Source organism: Suncus etruscus, chromosome 7 (genome assembly GCF_024139225.1).
Source record: "Suncus etruscus isolate mSunEtr1 chromosome 7, mSunEtr1.pri.cur, whole genome shotgun sequence".
Classification (NCBI taxonomy): Eukaryota; Metazoa; Chordata; class Mammalia; order Eulipotyphla; family Soricidae; genus Suncus; species Suncus etruscus.
The window spans coordinates 13,320,063-13,339,642 of record NC_064854.1 but is presented as its reverse complement, the minus strand read 5'-3'; the positions used below and the strand labels follow the sequence as shown (position 1 = coordinate 13,339,642).

Sequence of the window (19,580 nt, the reverse complement as noted above, 5' to 3'; positions counted from 1 at the left end):
CAGAACCATAGCCACTATGACATGTGAGTGTTGTGTGCTGACCCTCAGTAAATAGCTTCAGAGAGCAGAAGTCATTATTATTAACACTAAGATCTTCAGATTCACATTAAAATGAAAGAAGAAAAAAAAAACATTAAAACCAGAGTTATAGTTTATAGATTCAATAGAAGATACTACATTTTTGAACCACAGAGTTCAAATGATGGAACAAAATCGAAGCTATTCATGGGGCAGGACAGTGTCCACTTTAGGGCCAATTCACACTAAGTAGTGTCTGAGCTGCCCATAGCCCCCTGTTGAGCTGACTTCAGGGCACCAGCTTGAGAGCGCAGTTTATCACATAGTCTACTGGGAGCACCCTGGATCTGCTACTTGCAGTGCATATCCTTCCTCCGGAATGCCACATGAAAGGTGTCACAAAGTAGGTCTGATTTCAGGTGGTAGCTTTTTGGCAACTCCTTCCATGGCCAGCCCTGGGTGGCTGCTTCCAGCATCTCTCCTTTCATACCTGCAGTTTGATGCCAACTTTTTTCTCCTCCAGGAATGGAATACATCTTGCCAAAACTGGAAGGCTGTGGAAACTGCCCTGGAAAGGTTCTACCTTCCCATTTTCTATGGGATGGAGTTTGTGGGGGGCATGCTGGGGAACATGGTGGTGGTCTTCGGCTACATCTTCTGTCTGAAGACATGGAACAGCAGCAACATCTACCTCTTCAACCTGGCCATTTCTGATCTGGCCTTCCTGTGCACCCTGCCCATTCTCATTAGAGCCTATGCCCTGGGCGAGCGGGCATACGGGGTCGTGCTGTGCCTACTGAACCGCTTCCTGCTTCACACCAACCTCTACACCAGTATCCTCTTCCTCACCTTGGTCAGCATCGACCGCTACCTGCTCATGCAGCACCCTTTTCGCAATCACCGGCTGCAGAAGAGGGCCTGGGCCATTCTGCTGTCGCTGGGCGTCTGGGTCTTGGTCACTTTGCATTTGCTGCCCATGCTCTCCCTCATCCGTCCAGCTGAAAATAGCACCAACTGCACAGACTATGCTAGCTCAGGGGACGCTTTCTACAGCCTCCTCTATAGCATGTACCTGACGGTCGTAGGCTTCCTCTTGCCTCTCTGTGTCATGTGCTGTTTCTACCTGAAGATTGTCTTCTTCCTACAACAGAGGTCACTGCGGCTGGCCTCAGCCCTGCCCCTGGAGAAGCCACTGCGCCTAGTGGCCCTGGGGGTGTCCATCTTTTCTGTGCTCTTCACGCCCTACCACTTGCTGAGAAATGTGAGGATCGCCTCTCGCCTAGAAGTCTGGTCTCAGTCGGAGTGCTCCCAGGTCATCATCCACACATTGTACATCCTTAGCCGGCCACTGGCCTTTCTCAACAGTGTCATCAATCCTGTCTTCTACTTCCTCATGGGGGACCACTTCCGGGATATGCTGCTGAGCAAGCTCAGACAGCACTGCAAGACACATGCCCTGTTCAGACGGTGACACCCAGCATCAGTCCTTCCTGTGGGGAGCATGGGCCAGAGACAATGCTCTCTGGGAGTGGCTGCAAGTGCAGGACTGCCCCACACTCAGCCTGCTCTGGCCTTGCACCCCTGAACTGGGTACACAGACCAGGATGAGTAGAGGTGAGGGTGGCTGCGGTTGGTCCCTTGAGAAGGGCAGAGTGGGACCAGCTAGCTGTTGCTACATAGTGGAGTCCCAACCCAGGGCTTGGGCAACCAATCAACACCAAAGTTCCAGCTCTGGTCAGGGTTTAGGAAACCAATCAGCACTGGAGGAGCAAGTCTGGGTCCCAGGGAGAAAAAAGACTCAGGCTGCAGTTCACTGCTGTTCATGTCCCCATGGCTCTGGTATTTGGGTGAGCAGAAACAATGGAAGGTCAAGTTTGTTGGAGGAGTGATAGCTCAATGAAAATGAGTCCTAGTTTAGTACTCTGGGAATTTTGTTGCCAGAGATTTATCAAAAATATGATAAATACAAATATGAGACATAAAAATATCAGAGTTATAGAACCCAAAGAAAGACTAAACAAAAGCTATTGTATTGATTTTATTATATGGTTTCATCTGACATTTAACTTATAATGTCTTGTCATGCATAGAAATATATTAAAGTTCATTACCCTCACTGTTTTTGAGTTTCTAATACTTGATTGTCGTAAGACAAATAAATGAGAAAACAAAATGGTAATTGGGTTTATTTCTCTTTGGAGGCAAAGTCCCCTTTTCTCTACCTCCCATCTACAATCCACACCACTGAGGACACTGTATTCACAGACAGCACAACTCTATCCTGGAAAGTCTTCCGCAAGTTGCGAGTCTTCCACAACTGGATTTTCCCTGTGAATCTTAGAAGAGCTGAGCAGGAAATGCTGACTGCTGAGAAGGGAGAGGCTCTAAGGAGCGCAGGTTCGATTGTTATAAATCACAGGAAATGGGCCATTGCAGGGGATATCCATGGAGACTCAGCTCCCTCTGATGGAGATGTGTATGTACATCCCATGGTTGCTCACCTGGGATGTCTGTGTAAAGTCCATGTCCATTCTACATGAAGTTTCTGTGTACATGCCTGTGTCCACTCATAGGGGTGTCTGTGTACATACCTATGTCCACTTCACATGGGGTATCTATGTACATAATTGTGTACACTCATTGGGGGTGTCTGTGTAAAACATGTGTTCTCATCTACTCATATAAAGTCTTTGTATATGCCTGTACTTTGCATATGCACTTTGTTTATGACACTACATTGTCATAACCTCTGTTCACTAACACAAGGTATCTATGTGCAGTGTCCAATCTACATGGAGTGACTTTGTGCAGAAAATGTCTACTCACATGTGGTGTCTGTGTGTACATCTGTGTCCACAGTATATGAGTGTCTGGTTACACACCCATATTCACTCTACATGGGGTTTCATGCCCACTTTACATTGAGTGTCTGTGTACATGTTTGTGTTCACTCCACAGGGGTGGCTGTGTACACACCCATAACCACTCTATGGCCCAGAGGTCACCTGACTGATTTTCAGGTTTTGGAGTTCAAAGTTTACAGCAAGCTTTAACCGAGTCATGAAAGGCTTTCTGGAAGGTGCTTCTCATCCAAACATGGATACTCTGCATGCACCTTTGCAGCCTCCCTGAACAGAACATGGTTAATGGGGTTCTCACCCATAAAGTTCTGGGAATGGCAGGAAAGGTCAGCAAACAGATGTCAAAAAACTCCATTATATCACTCCAGCCAGATTTTAACAGCCCAGGGAATCAGTCAAATTCAAGACATGCGTAACAACAACATGCCCTGTATTTGATAATCCTTTCAGAACCATTCAACAAGATATATATCATGGCTTGTTATTCTTATCACCACCTGGCACTAAAACAAGTGAAAGATCTCTGACCATTTCAGCTCAGGCTTCATGAGTCTGCTGAAGGTAAAGTTTCCACATGAGAGAGATATAAGCAAAATAGGAATCTTCAAAAAGGAAACTACAAAAAATATGCACATAAGCAAGATGAAAGCAAGAGAGCAATCTGTAGAAAGGTGCCTTGAAGTTACAGATATTTGTAAAAATTCATATCCTTTTATTTTTTAATGAAAAATTATTGGTTTTTATTTATTTGTTTGTTTGTTTGTTTATTTTGGGGATAAATCCGGTGACTCTCAGTGGTTACTCCTGGCTTTGTGCTCAGAAATTGCTCCTGGTTTGAGGGACCATATGGAATACCAGGGGATCGAACTGAGGTCAGCCACGTGCAAAGTAAATGCCCTATCACTGAACTATTGCTCTGATCCCATGGTTATTATTTCATTACCAGACTCATTAGAAGTGGGGAACAAAGATTGGCTTAACATGTTTGTTCTTGGGTCTGGAGCAATAACACAGTAGGTAAGGCATTTGCTGGCATGCTGACAATTGGGATTCTATCCCTGGCATCCATATGTGCCCTGAGCCTCCAAAGAATTTTTTCTGAGTACAGAGCCAGGAGTAACCCCTGATTACCACCAGGTATGGCACAGAAACAAACAAAACAAAACATTTTATTCCTGTTTCATTGTATTTTGTTTTGCTACACCTGGAGATGTTCAGAGCTCACTTCTGGGGGTGCCCAAGGGACAATATGGGATGCCTGGGATCTAGCCCAAATTGAATGCATGCAAGGAAAACATGGTACCCATGAAACTATCTCTTTAGTCTTTATTATTTTATTCTTATTATGTTATATACTTTTGGTTATATCTCTTTCTCATCTGTTTAACAACATTGAAGATGTCACCAATTTGGATTTTATAAAGTGTTTAGTTTTACACATTTAAAATAATGCATCCACAAAATGATGTGACCACAATTCTAACATAAAGGCTTCTTTACATCACTTTTCCCCATGGGAACAATAAGTAATTCTAGAATAAAATATCATTGATAAAACTCCACAGCATGGTGGGAAAACAGTTACATCATATACCCAGAGACAGAGTCTGTATTAGAAGAGATGGACAAGATAAATTGGGTGGATTGGAATTTAAACCTCAACCTGTTGCTAGTAACTTGGAAGAGACCTGATCCGAGCAACTCAACAAACCCTGCTGTGCTTGGCCAATGACAGTCAAAGAAGCAATATCAGATTCATATCCTTTAAAAGTCCTGCAGGGAACTGTTGGGAAGGGTTATCCCATTACTCCCTAATGATATGGGGTAGAAAAAATTTAACTTCATATTCAAATTAAAACACCTGCATAGCATATGAATTTAACTAAAATTAAAGTCATGCATAGTATATGCATTTTAGAGCTCAGAGTACTGGGTTCAGGCTTGATTGGATCTGTCCCCTCTCATATGAGAGTTCTGCAGAGGGGTCACCTAGATCAGACTCTCTGGAAGTATAGGCGGCCATTATTTTCTTTATGAGCTCAGTAAAGGAGCTGAGCTGTTTTTTTGTTTTCGTTTTTCTGCTGAGACAGTGCTGTGTGAATGAGGCTGTTGAGATTTCTGGTGATACTGGTTGGCCCAACTCCATTCCTAAAATAGTTCTAGGATTTTTATTCCCATTGTCTGGTCCACCTGAGAAGGGTCAGTGGGTCATTTTCTTTGAATTCAGTCAAGGAGCTGGAAATAATTTGTCTTTATGATAGCATGACAGTTTTTATTATCATGGCTTTATAGCATAATTGAAAGCTGGGATAAGACAAGCCTCCCACATCCTCACCTTCCTTCCCTTGCATCATCTAGTTTTTGAAAAGTAATTCATAGCTTTTTCATATGTCTCATATCATGTCTGGCTATGTGGTCAGATATTCTTGGATGGATTTGGTGAACCATAAGGGCTCCCCACAATCAAACCGGGGTCTGCCACATGCGAGGTGAGTGCTCTATGCTGTACTATCTCTCCAGCCCAGGTTCTAAGATTGTTTAAGTGAAGTCTCCAAAAAGACATAAAACATTTTTTTTGGTTATTCTTCTAGGAAAAGAAGTTCTAGGGAGCAAGTCCCATCCTTCTGGGATGTTTGCATTTTTTTGTAATTTAAGCAGCATCTCGCACAGTCCTGACAACACTAGTGCAGAGATGTCCCATGGCAAGGCTTTGTCCCAGAGACTTTTCTCTTCAGACTCCAAAGAGGAGTGGTAGGTCCCGGTTCCTGAAACACACTTGGCTGGAATCAGAGATTCCCACAACTCTCCTGGGTCTAATTAATTTACTGGAGCAGTACATGAACTTCAGACAAATATTCACTTACAGTTACTGTTTATATAAGGCTGGATAAAGAAACATAGGGTAAGGCCTGAAAGGGCCGTAAAGGAAGGTGCTTCCCTATCCTGTGTGGGCCAAGGGGGTGGTGGGAGTGCTGCCAGCATCAGTACATTTGCCAGCTAAGGAAATTTGTGAGTTTGATGGGTTTATCCATCAGAGTGCAAAGTCTGTTTCCAGCCTCAGTCCCACTCCAGAAGGATGCGCGCATGTGTGCTTGCGTTTGTGAGCATTTCAGTCATGACTTGCCTTGATTTCTCTATCATCTCTTTCATCTCTCTCTCCTATAATCTCTGAGGAAAGGCTGATCTGACCAGCCACAGAAGGGTGGGATCTCCTGGACCCACATGGAAACAATGCAATATGACTCCACTCACCACTATGGTCATCTCTCCAGCTCCAGGCCCATCCTGGGGCGCTGCTCTGTGTATACATGGGTGTGATTTCATATAAATGTGTGTGGGTGTGCATGAGCGTGTCCTGTGGAAGGGACAGGGTGTGTTTATGTGTACATCTGAACAAAAGCATGCATCAGTATGTCTGTGAACTTGTGAGTGATTGCATGTAGAAATGTGTGCAAGAATTGTATGATTGTGGTTGTGTGTGAGTTTGAGTACAAAGTGGTATTAGAGTATAAATGTGTGTATGCAAATGAAGCGATCTGAGTGTGTTGTATATACATGTGTCTAATACAAACGTGTGTGAGGGCATGTATGAATGCGTGCCATTGTGATTTGTTGTGCGAATGAATGTGCATCTATAGGAGTGTGTGATATGCGTGATAAAAAATAAAAATGTGTGAGTGTGTTTTAAATGGGAGTGAAAATATATGTGTATTTAACTGTGAGAATAAATGTGAGTGTGAATGAGTGAGTGTTTCTAAGAGAGAAGATAAGTGTGTGAAAGAGTGAGTATATATGTATATGAATGAATGTGTAAGCCTGTGCAGATGTGTGCTTATATAAAAATGTGTGTGTTTGAGAAGATGCTTGTGAGTGAGAGTCTGAGTGTATGAGAGTATATGAGAGCATGCATGTTTGAAAGCATGTATGAATCTTTTTGTGTGTGTATGAGTCTTTGTGAATGTGTACGAATCTTTGTGAGCATATATGTGTCTTTGTGTGTGTATATGAATTTTGGTATTGGCTAATATGTATGAATTTTTGTGAGTGTGTGTGTGAGTCCCTGTGAATGTACAAGTGAATATGAGCAGCTCTGCTCTCCTGCCCCAGGGCACTGTCTCTCCCATGAACTACAAGTTCTTCTCCATCTTCTAACTAGAAGCCTAATTAGAACTAGTGGGCTCCCCAGAAGGGCTGTGCTGCAGCATCTCCCTGCAGCCCTGCCTTAAGCCCCAACCTATAGCACTTCTCTGCTTTAACCCACCCTGGAAGGAAACAAATGGGAAGATACAGGTGTGGGCTCATTGTGCCTTTCCTTTTCCCAAAGGACAGACTCCCTGGCAGGGCACAGGAACATTGATATCATGTGGATCTGGCACTTGGGAAAGCTCCATGAGACTTGGCCTGTGAATGGCTCAAAACCATCATCTTTATTCCTCTTGCTGAAGGCTGTACTGCAAGAAGAGCTGGAGAAGGAAATCTAATTTGGTTTCATTCCTCATCGTCAAGAGACGCAAGACCGTTAGCTCCCAGGCATCTGCACTCTGTCCATGGGTTTGGCCTTCCCTCTTGTTCTCTCGCCTCAGTCACTCATCAGGAGTCAAGATCATGATGAATGACTTTCTCATGACCCTGAACTTCCTGGACTTGTTTACTCATTTCCACACAGCACCGTGGGAGTGTCAGAGAAGAAACAGCAATGTGAGTATGGGGTCCGATATACCCTACACATGGCACCCAGGTGTGACCCCCGGCAAGGCACAGTCCTTCCTTGAACCTGGCAGGAATGATCCCCCAAGCTAGGAATCACCCTCTCTACACTGCTGGCATGGACAGATAGAAAAAAATGAGTGTAGAATGAGCAGAAATAAAGATCTTTCTACCATCTGCACTCTCCTGGGATAAGGCAATGCTCTGCAGCTCCACTCAAATGGAAATTAAGTGAAGTCTGAGTCATTAAAAGCCACAGTGGCACTTTGAAAAGGTCCTTCCATGGTGCACCCTCTAAACATGGGTTGGCTAAACAGCAGGAGGGTGACATTTAAAGGCCCTAAGCCAGATATTGCATCATGGAATTCAGCTTGCACCATTTCCATGTACTCCATGTACACTTCCATGCACAAGGAGGAAAGAACAGCCCCAGGAGAAATTGGGCTCAGATCTAAGTCAAAGACATGAAGACAGGAACTGGGCCTGGCAGAATAAGAGACAGAGCTACATGGTGAAGGCCAGCAGAGCTACTAAGGGGAGGGGGAGCTCTGTGGAAGTCCTGGCATGCAGTGACCCCCACACAACCAAGCTGGGATCCCCCTCGAGAGCTCTGTCCTTGTTACCCAGGAGGCCACTTAACTTTGCAGTGCTTCTGGGGTTCAATGAAGCCTAGGTGCTTTAGCCAGGTGTCCCAGTTTTCCTGTCACTAAGATGAGGGCAAGTGTGAAACTCGGCTGGGTGGCCCTCACCCTGGGGTGCCTACACCTCCTGGTGTATCCTGGATGGCATGTGGTGGAAAGTAAAAGTCACTGAAAGCTTTGGCTTCCCTGGTTTTCACAAAGTGGCACCTGCACCTTGTCACAGGGGGAAGAGCTCAATGTAGCCCCAAGCAGAGCTGCTGGAATCAGCACCTGACCCAGAGCCACCTTTACAGCTCTCAATTCTCACCACACATGCAACCTTGATCCCAGATGTGGAATGAAAAGTTCAATGATAATCCTTTAGTTCCAAGAGCTGGACAGAAACAAAGCAACGAATCATATTGCCAAGAGCTAGTTGAGGACATAAAATGGGCCTCTCCCGTAATTGTTCCATGCTAAAAGAACTGAAATGGCCCCAGCCTCGTCAGAGTGCAGGCCCGTAGCGGGAGGCTGCTTCTCCTTGCATCTCCACAGGCTCCAGGGCTGGGCTTGCATGTTGTGGATCCTCTCGGGGCTTCAGCTCTGATGCTTCCTGGGCCTCACCAGACCCAATGAGGCAAACTCTACTGGAGCTCAAGAATCAGCCCAGGTTCCCCCAAACTAGAACTGGCCCAGGTGTCCCAGATTCAGAACCTATCAGCCCAGGTTTCCCTGACCCAGAACCTGACCAGGTCCAAGCTCATTGTCCCAGATACTCAGCACTAGGCACAGCTCAGCTGACATTCTTATAGGACACAGTCACAGGCAGCTACAGATATTTTCTTATTTGCATATTCATGAAAAGGTATGTGCATACATGGCACCATTATACACATGTACACAGACACACACACCAAGTGAATGTACACAGATATTCACACACCACCCACACAGATGCATTCATACACAGTTGTGTATACATATACATAGAAACACACTGGAATAAGTGCTCCAGATATACTCGCATGACATCCAGCAATATGTCAGAATTACAACTATATAAGAGGGGATAGTCGATCAAAGAAAAAACAAACAAGACCATGTGCATGAAACAAGGCCACGGAAACGTCCTTCCACCTGGAAGAAACTCCTAGAAATCCCAACTCTGTCTGGGAAGAGCCAAAAGAGAAGGGGGTTTGGTTCCTTTGCCTGGGAAGTTTCTGGTGCCAAATATCAAACAGGCCAGACACGGGTGTTTGCTGCCCTCGGGTGGCCTCGGTGCATCACTGCAGATTAAAGAAACCGGAAATGTTTAATGATGACTTTGTCCGGTTGTGTTGAAATTTCCGTTCACCCAATTTGCCAAGTGATAGGTTTTGTTTCTTTTGGAAGCTCCAAGCATTAGCCAAGCTGGAGATTGGGCCCACAGGGTCTCCAGTTGCCTCGAGGTTTTGGAAGCTGACACTGGGAGAGACCCTTGCTGACTGTGAACAGATGTGCTGCCGCTGGTCTTGCTACTGTCCTGTTCAACCATGGGCTTCCTGTGAACCCACAGCCCTGACCCCCAGGTCCCCTCCAAGTGGCTCAAGGGCCATCGGAACCTGCTCTGTCCTCAACACCAGTCGGGGCTGGGTGGCTGTTCTGCTGGAGGATGCGCCTGGCAGTGGCACATCTGTGGCAACTGTGAGCCCTACAGACCAGCCACCACCACGACCAAGTGTGCCTGTTGTAGGGAATGGGCTTCCCTATGAGGATGCTTCAGTACCTTCCTCCTCCTCCTCTTCTGCTACTCCTTTCTCCTCCTCTTTCTTTCCTCCTCCACTCTTCCTCCTTTACTCTTGACTTTTCCTGCTTCTCTCCCTTATGCTTCTCCTCCTCTTCCCCTCTTTTTTCTTCTCCAACTTATGCTTCTCCTCGTCCACCTCCTCCTCCTCCTCCTCCAGTTGTTTTATTGATGGATGATGATGAAGTGCTTCCTCTGGGAGCCAGGAGAAAACGGCATAGCTGGCTCTTCTTAGTGTCAGAGTCACATTCTGGGAAGCAGAAACTAATAGTCACAGCCCAGTCCCCTTAGCATAGACACAGGCAGGGTCTGTGTCCCTAACTCCTATCCCAAAGGGCACAGTATGAGATACGACTGAGCCTATCATAGATCCCTCAGATTGCTGCATCTGCAACTACCTATGAGGAGGTCTAGAGAATTGATACCAAAAATGATGAAGCAGGGAAGCACAGCAAAATGGGAGAATGGGAAATGAGAGACAGAGAGGGAGGGAACAGGGAGGGGTAGAAGGAGAAGGGATGAGGGAGAGAAAGAGAAATAGGAGGGAGAAAAGAGAAAAGGGAAGAAGAAAGGAGAGGAGGAGGGGGGGAAAAGGGAGAGAGAGGGAGGATGAGAAGGGGAGGTAGAGGAAGAGAAAAGGTGGGAGAAACAGGAAGAGGAAGAAAGGGAGGAGGGTGAGAAGGTGGAAGAAGAAGAGGTTGAAATGAAGAAAGGGGAGGAGGGAATGGAGGTGAGAAGGGAAGGGAGGGGGAAAGAATGAAAGAGACGGGGGGAGAGAGCGGGTGGAATGGGAGGGGGTAGGACAGAGAGGAGGAGAGGAGGGAGGTGAGGCTGGGGTGTGTTTGTGCAGTTTCACTGGTTATAGGAAAATTCCAGACACCATGGGGTAGATTTACTGGCAGTGGAGAAACAACTGGCATCGCTTCATCTTCCTGTGGTGAAGTCTATGCCAACATGCATGACTCATTGGGGGTTCCCAGGCAAAACCAATTTTCTCTATTTTATACATAAATATAGGTGAGCCCCATTTTCTCTGTTCAACATGCTGTGCTCCTGCCAGCATGTTCCCCTCAGAGAGCCTGCCCAGAGGCCTCTGGTACTGGCATCTGGCGGGTTTTCTGGAAAAGCTGGAAGGCTCAGGCAAAAAGAGGCCTGCTGACACCCCTGCAGAGAATCCAGATTGGGAAGTGCCAGTGGGCATTTCAGCCATAGCCATGCAGTGCTGGCAGGCTGCCTGCAGGCCTCAGAGGTAGAAAACCAAACAGAGGGAAGCTCTGATCCAGTGACTGCTGTAAGGTCTGGGGAGCTCTGAGCTGTACAAGGACTCTCTTCTTATTCTGACTCAAAGGGTGATGGGGAGACTTTCATGGCAGGAGTTCCAAGTTTGATCCTGGCTCTGTACCACTAGGGGCAGCCTTAGCCCAGAGTGAGCAGTTGCCCCTAGAGCATCACTGCTGTGACCCCAGACAGAAGCAGGCCAGAAACTCAAAGCCTCATCTGTACTCTTCCTGAACACAAGATTCAGCAGGAGAAATCCTGTGGCCTTGGATTCTGCAAATGAAAATGCTTTATCCTGAACAAAGATGAAGAAAGTATGATTTTCCCCATATACTAACCAGCTTTTTTCTAATAATTCTTTTTTTAAATTATCTTTATTTAAACACCGTGATTACAAATATAATTGTAGTTGTATGATTACAGTCATGTAAAGAACACCCCCCCTTCACCAGTACAGGATTCCCACCACCAATTTCCTAGATCTACCTACTCCCCACCCCACCCATACCTGTACTCGAGACAGGCTTTCTTTTTCCCTCATTCATTCACATTGTTACGGTAGTTTTCAGTGTAGTTATTTCTCTAACTGCACTTATCACTCTGTGTGGTGAGCTTCATGTCATTATCTGCACCTACATGGGAAGATGGGGGGAAGTAAGGGTTGGGACTGAGGCAATAAAATATTAGAAATGAGCTTTGTAGGGCAGTATCAAGGTCATAATACAAGATGGATATTATGGATATATAGAATATATGCATACAATACTATCAATATGAAAACAAGGAGAAAAAATTTCCACTGACTGTCCCAACATAAACCAGTGCTAGAAAGGCCCGCCCTCCTCCCAGAGTGCATTCCCATTAGTGTAGGGAGAGATAGGGAGAAAGCCTGTTGACCCCTATAGAGTCCACCTAGACTGGCGCCCAGGGAAGGACTGAAGTCCAGGGGAGAAAAATCCTATACCTGACAAGAGCTGGTCTCCAGAATCAAAGAGGAAACCGGAAGCCAGATGTCTGCCTGCCCCCCTTCCCCATGCACCTCCCCCCTGAAGTACCGAGGGAGGGAGGAAGCCTGAGAACCACTAAGAGTCCACCTGAACCCACTTCTGGCCATCTGAGCTGGCACCCAGGGAACGCCTGGAGTCAGGGGGAAAAGACAAGGATGGCTGGGGGCCTGCCAGGCCTCCCAGCACTCCCCAGCTAGGGAGAAAGGCTCTGGTATGGGGCCTCCCCAAACCCCATACATGGCAAGAGCTGGTCTCCAGAATCAAAGAGGAAACCGGAAGCCAGATGTCTGCCCACCCTCCTCCCCATGCACCTCCCCCTGGAGGTCTTTTTTTTCTTTTTTCTTGTCTTTTTTTCTAATAATTCTTAAAAAACCCACCTTAGGGGCTGGAGCGATGGTGCAGTGGTAGGGCATTTGCCTTGCATGTCGCTGACCTAAACCACGGTTTGATCCACCAGAATCCTATTTGGTCCCCCAAGCCAGGAACAATTTCTGAGCACAGAACCAGGAGTAACCCCTGAGCATCACCGTGTGTGGCCCAAAAACCAAAAAAACAAACAAACAAACAAACAAACAATGCCCACCATAGTGAGGAATGCAAAGTTCCAGCTGGAATCATTGCAGTTCAATGTCTGCTCAACCTTTGAAACCAGGACCAAGAAAGGGTAGTCACTGCCATTCCATGGAGGAAAGTAATGACCATTTGCTAACCCTGGAGAAATATCAGAGTGGAGACATTGCTGGCATATGGGGTCAGTTTGAAAAATCAGGAACAGCCATGTGGGAAGCACAAAAAAAAAGCATCCAGAGCTGGAACCAACCAGAGTCTGCCCCTGCATCTGTGTCTGTCCCTGTGAGGGTCAGGCCTGAATAAAGAGGCCAGAGGGCAGCATCTGCCTTGTCTCACTTTAGCCTGCGTGCCTGTATCCACATTGTCCTAGGCAGGAAGGACCGGGTCACAGTTTCCGAAAATTGCAGGGACCCAGCTGGACAGACTCAGTGCTGAACCTCTTTCTTGGTGCTGGGGCCCAATATTCTAAGGCCACAGCCCAGAGTGCCTAACTGGCCCAATAACACACAAATAGGGTCCTCCAGGAGGAGCACACATTCAGAATCAGGAGAAGGGGAGATCAGAAATAAGGGGGAATCAAGAGAAAGGGAGGTCAGAAATAGGGGAGGTCAGAAGGAAGGGGAGGTCACAAGAAGGGCAATGGAAGTAATATGCTCGAAGATCAGCATCTGCTGAATCCTGCAGGCTCTTGTAGATACAAGTGAAAAAGTTTACCTGGGCTGAGCTATGAGTCTGAGTGGGACCAGAGGCCCAGGACAGCTGGGGATTGTCAGGATGTTGGTGAGAGGAACCTATCTGTCTGCAGGGTCTGCTGGGCACTGAGAAGTTGCTCGGCAAAGCCATGTCTGCCTGCAGTAGTTCAGGCTCAGGGCAGCAGGTGGATGAAGATAGACATTCATAGGGCTCTGAAGAAGAGTCAAAGGTCTTAGTTTCAATGAACATGGGACTGCTTTTTTGCTGAAGATACCCTAAAGGTGCATCTTCTCAAACCCCATAGCAGGATGATGAGCTGGCAACAGGGACCAAAGGAACCAGAGGAGTACAGGGAGGACAGAAGCTCTGCTTCTGGGGCACTCCGTTTCTGAGAACTTATCCAAGCATAGCTCGTCACTCTGCAAACATGTGCCATGATTTTGGAACAAACCTGCAGGGCTTGGGTGCTTCCTGTCAAAGGGAACAGATAACTTAGGCCAACCTTAGCCTCTGTGGGAGATGCCAAACCTGCCAGGTGCCAAGGCCCTGCCCCTGAGCCTGGGTGCAAGGTGTTCAGTCTCTCCTGGCCAGGAAACTTAAACTACAGGCAAGCCACATTTCCCTAAATGTCGCGGCACTGTCATTTCTCAGGAATCCATTGCCTTATAATGGTTGAATGCACAGGAAATGGCCTCTCATTCTGGAAGCCACATCTCCATTCTCTAACTCACAATTTCTTTGGTCAAAATCACTCCTGATGCTGGCTCTGTAGAAACCATGTGCATGGTTGATGGTGGACAGCCACAGAAAAGCAGACCCATGCACAGGGGATGTACTGACAGGTACATGCCTGGAAGTCTAGAAACCAAACTCAGCTCAGGATTGATGTTTTGGACCATGATTGCTTCTGTGTTCTTCGTGGCAGAAACTAAAACCTCAGTGTTGGATTGTCCTTCATGCTTCTTTCTCAGCTCTGAACCCAAAAGTGCACAAAGGAGGCTATGATTGAGGAAGAGTGTGGTTTACAGGTCTAGAAGCCTCTGCTTAGGGGGAAAGCCCCTGAGTCTTCTCTGATCATCATGGAAATAGACTCAGGTCTGGGGGCTGGAGATGTGGGTGGCTTGAACATTTTCACACGATTGCAGGGGGTAGAGAGACAAGCTACAGTTAGACTGTATGAACCAGAGCCCAAACTCCAAAAAGGTCCTGGCCTCGCGATGACCTCTAAGCACTGTACCGCACACCTACCAACTCACCTCATACCTGCACTGCACCCCTCATACATACACCATCCCACCTCATCCCTGCCCCACAGCCCTCATACACACAACAGCCTGCCTCACCCCTGCACTCCACAGCCCTCATACATGCTCCAGACTTTCTCCCTACTCCAAGGGCACAGAAGCTTCTCTCATTCTCATGCTCCTGGTCTGGAATCTTCCAGTAAGGCTGTCCTGATTCCCCTTCATTCCTGCAGAGATAGCTTGGATGGAAGCTAGAACATGCTATGATTTCCATGTGCTGTGGTTGGTCTACAGACAGTGGCACTTGGGTGGCTAATGAGAACAGCCAGAACAGAACCCAGAACCCTGAACACAGAAGACAGAACCCAGACAGATGAGCAAATAAAGGCTTGAATTCTGCCACTCATGGAGGGTGCTTTCTCATTCAGAGACTGGTCACAGAAGACATGCTAAGGTTCCAGGAAATGAAAGTGGAAAATGTTAATTAATCAAATATTAATCAATATTAATTAATATGTGCAGACAGCATTTGTGTCTCCTGCGGAGGTGCCAAGCTCCAGGATACTGGTCTCCTCTCTGATCTGAGCACATGATATGAGAAATGGGCTTCTCATATGTACTATGATATGGGAGTCTTTTTGTCTTGTTGATATTCCTAAGATTTTAATAGGTACAAAAAGGGTTATATCAGAGCTCTTTGATATGTTCCTTCTGACACTTTCAGTGGGCTATAAGAAGAATAAATACACATGAATATGCTTTTTTAGCCTTCTTAGGAAAAATTTAATCATCATTCCATGTACCACTTGACTTTGGGTTTAACTGAACAAAGCCTACTATTGTGTGTGCACTGATCAAAGAAGCTCCCCAAGTGGAAACCCTTGTTTCACCATGTTTCACCTGTTCTGCACAACACTGGAAGCACTTCCCCTCACAAATGCAGGCAAGAGATAGATGTTCAAGTTCCAGACACCTTCAGTTTCTTCTCCGGAGAAAAAAATGAATATAAATTCACCAGATGGGCCCTTGATTGAATGAGAACAGTGCTTGTAGATTGAGGACATAAATCTATCATTTTCTAGGGATTCTTTGTTTACTAAAGCAATACCAGTTGCAAAATCATGGTAGGTGAACCAGGGCCATGTTGAAGCACAAGAACCAGGCACAGTTGTCTTGTGGACACGTCTGGAACAAAGGCCAGTATGTGCCCAGTAGCAACTTGGTTGTGACTCATAGAACACTAAGCCCAAAATCCCTGTGCTTATTTGGGGTTCAGTTGGGTGACTTTTCAGGGCACTATCCTAAGTGGGAGCTGGGCTGTGCCCTCCTGCCTCCAGCTAATCCCAGTCCTGCATTCTCAGGGTGGCTCGGAACTGCCTCTAGCGTAGACCATACTAATGCCCTCAAAAGCTTCTGGGCTTCGCCTTTCACCCATTCCTGTGCCTGTGCTCACCCTTCCTCCAACTGTCTAGTCAGACCTTTGGCCCACTTTTAATTAGACTTTCTCCTTGTGCAGCTGTAAATATACCCTACAGTCTTTAAAGTATGTGAGTATTTTCTATCTACAGACCATCTCCTCCTGTCATTGTATATCTAGAGGAAAAGTTAATTATAAAATCCAGCTTACATGACTGTCAGGAGGGAAGATCACCCTGAGGGCCAGAGCTGACGGTCTACAACCATTGTGCTGAGGGGAGGGAGACAGGATGAGGACCACCCCACACTCCCACATGGCTCGAAGCCAGGACCAGGACTCAGGGCAGCCCCAGGCTAAGCTTTGGGCAAGGCCCAGCAGCCTTCTGGGCCTTGGTGAGGGAAGTAAGGCTGTGCGAATACTGGGGCAAGTTCATTACTATTCTCCAGTGATCTTTCCAAGTGTGTGGATGTCTGACTATACAAATGAACTCAATGCCAAATTATAATAAGAAACTCATTTGATCCTCTGGTGTAGAATTTGCCATTGTAATGGCAGAAGTCTGGAAGGTGCTACTGAGGAACCAAGGCAGCTGGCACCTGTATAAAAAAAATGCTGAGCTTCTATGTGGGACAAAAGGACTCCTCTCCACTGACAGCACAGGAAACATCTTGAAGAAGGAAGAATAAATGAATAGACACATGTGAGCATTCAGGGGGATAAGAGTGTCTGTGAGAAGTGTTGATGCTCTGGTCTAAATAGTTCTGATTCCCACCAAATTGTCACAAGATCACTGAACTGAACTGGGCTCACATGTGTGACACACTCTGCAGGGTCTCAAAAGCCTCTATCTTGTCGTCTCCTTTGCTGGACAGTGATTCTGCCAGGGTGAGTGAAACGCAGAGATTAAGATTTTCCAGACACCTCTGTGTTTGCTGCTTCAGGAGGCTTGAAACAGGATTCATGTAGAAAGGATGACCAGGTTCTGACCAGTGTCAGTGTGAAAATTTGCTTCACCTCCTGCTCTGCATGTGAGACATTCAGATTTGAGGTGAATGTCTGTGCATAGGTAGGTATAAAGTAGCCTGAACACTGTGTCACCAAGAAAAGCTAGTTGTAAAGATAGTTTCATCAGAAATCTGCAGAGCCTCGTAAGAATTCCGCTTAATTATCTGGAGATGAAACTTAAAGTCACAAGATAAAGCAAGGAGTTGAAGGTGAAGAGACAAGAACAGTGCATTCTGAGCCTTTTACAGCCAATTCTTTTATACTGTTTTTGTCTCTTTTTTTGAAATATTAAGCCCATTTCTTAATTACCGTATTTTCTGGTGTATTAGATGTCTTTTTAACCCATGAAAAACTTCTTAAAGGTCAGGGGTAGTCTCATATGCTGGTATACGGCATGCTGAAAGTTACTCCAGCTTCAGGCATGAGTGATCTACCCTCCTCTTACCGCCACATCCCATCCAGCTGTCGGTGTCATCACTGGTATGCAGCTTTCCAGTGCTCAGTCCTCTGCTTGTCCTAATTTATCTTTCAGGGCACACAAAGAAACTGAGTTAACTAGCACCACATCTCATCCAGCCGCTGGTGCTCAGTCCTCTGTTCAGCTTTTATGGGATACAGAGGAGGTGCACTATCTCCCTCTGGCTGTCTTATTAATCACTGCACCCCAGCAGCTGCTCTTGGAGGAGCCTCCTCTCCTCCTCTCCATGTTCTCAATGTAGATCACAATTAAAATATCACGGTCACTCACTACAAATGACAAATGTAAAATGATTGTTGGCACTCCAAAGTCTAGCTTTATTAAACATATATGGTTAACCTTAGAGGTTTCTACTCTTTTTCTCTTACATTTTTTAATTTCCATTTGGTGTGCATTAATAGAGTGGTAGTCTTATATGGTGAATATAGCCCAAACCCTATATTTTAACAGGAAAAGTAAGGGGTTGTCTTATACACCCAGTCATCTTATACTCTGGAAAATATGGTATTTTAAGCTAAAGAGGAAATGTACAAGGATATGGAAGGAAAGAAAAAGTCAGATCCTAGAGACTTAACATTGTAGCCCAGATTTAGGAATTAAGTAATAGTTTGTTAAATTTCTGTATAAGTGTCTAAGTTCAGTCTTGATGTTATCTTATATCTGATTGTCTTGCTATCTTTTTTTTTCCTCACTGTGCTGAAGGAGCAGAAGAGAGAGAGAGAGACAGAAAGGCAAAGACAAAGAGAAATGGGGACAGGCAAAAAAGTAGGCTCAGAAAAAAAAAATGCCATGTGAAGGAGCGGACACCTGGAATCTGTGCCCACTACCCGAGGGGCTCTTGAACAGAAACATGTTCTTCAGCTACTTCTCTGTCATATGGGATTTGCTCTCTGAAAGATGCTTCTAGTGCCCATGGAAGCCTAATCTGTAATACAGGTCTCTCAGCTGTGGGTTTTCTAAATATGAATGAGCTGAGAAACTGGATCTCCAGCACTTGCCAAGGGTCCCCAGTGTGAGGAACCAGTTGAATTCCAACAGGGTCACGATTCAGGTCCAGTTCTGTGAAGGGGATGTGAGCACACGTGGCCACCAGGGTCTTATCTTGAACTCCATGTGCCTCTCAAGCTGGTATGCATTTGTGTGTGTGTGTGTGTGTGTGTGTGTGTGTGTGTGTGTGTGTGTGTGTTTCCGGAGAATACCTGCATCCTAACTGCATGTTCCTCATCTGTAGAAGATATGAATCCTAGAATAAGTGGAAGGGTTTGGAAGGATTTACTCTTTGATCTGCCTTATCTGTTCACACAGAAGGTCACCATGTGGATTAGTAGAGCTTCATGATGCAGACTGCTAGACCCTTGTCTTTGCACCTGGCTTCATTTTCCTCATGGAAGCCTAGCTCCCTCAAGAACAGTAAACCCCTCTATTTCCTCTTTGCTGACTCCTGGCAGCATTCTCTGCCTATCTAGTGAAGATGGAGATGAAGTCCTTCATTATCTCTACCACAGGAACTGCTTCCAATATGTCCGAATATTCATATCCCTAGATGTAGTTGACTGTTGGGCCCATGTTCTTTATTCTGCATTAAAAATTGTTTTTCCCCCTATTACTATTAACCATGTCATCAGCGATATCTTTGAAGCAATTGTAACATTGCAAGGTGACTTTATCCTTCTGGTAGCAAGTTTCTGTGTCCTGCGGGAATTCTCTACTGTCTGAGGGAAGGATCTGTCTCCCGTCTCCCAGCTTGCTGGAGCCCTCTGAGTCCTGTTAGGGGTCTTCTGCAGTGAGTCCCACTTAAGCTTTTTCTGTTTCCTGGAATCTAATTAACAGATTGATGAAGAAGGAGGAGAAAGAGAAGGAAGAGGTGTTCCCTGTGACCCAGATTCCTGAGAGACACTT

The 19,580-nt window shown here is 46.0% G+C and overlaps 1 protein-coding gene across 1 annotated transcript; it reads left to right on the top strand.

Moving 5' to 3' along the window:
* The first annotated feature begins 463 nt into the window (after positions 1-463).
* Positions 464-1,489, top strand: SUCNR1 (succinate receptor 1). The gene has a single exon (XM_049777516.1). The coding sequence runs from the start codon at positions 464-466 to the stop codon at positions 1,487-1,489; it is 1,026 nt and encodes a 341-aa protein (XP_049633473.1).
* The last annotated feature ends 18,091 nt before the right edge of the window (positions 1,490-19,580 follow it).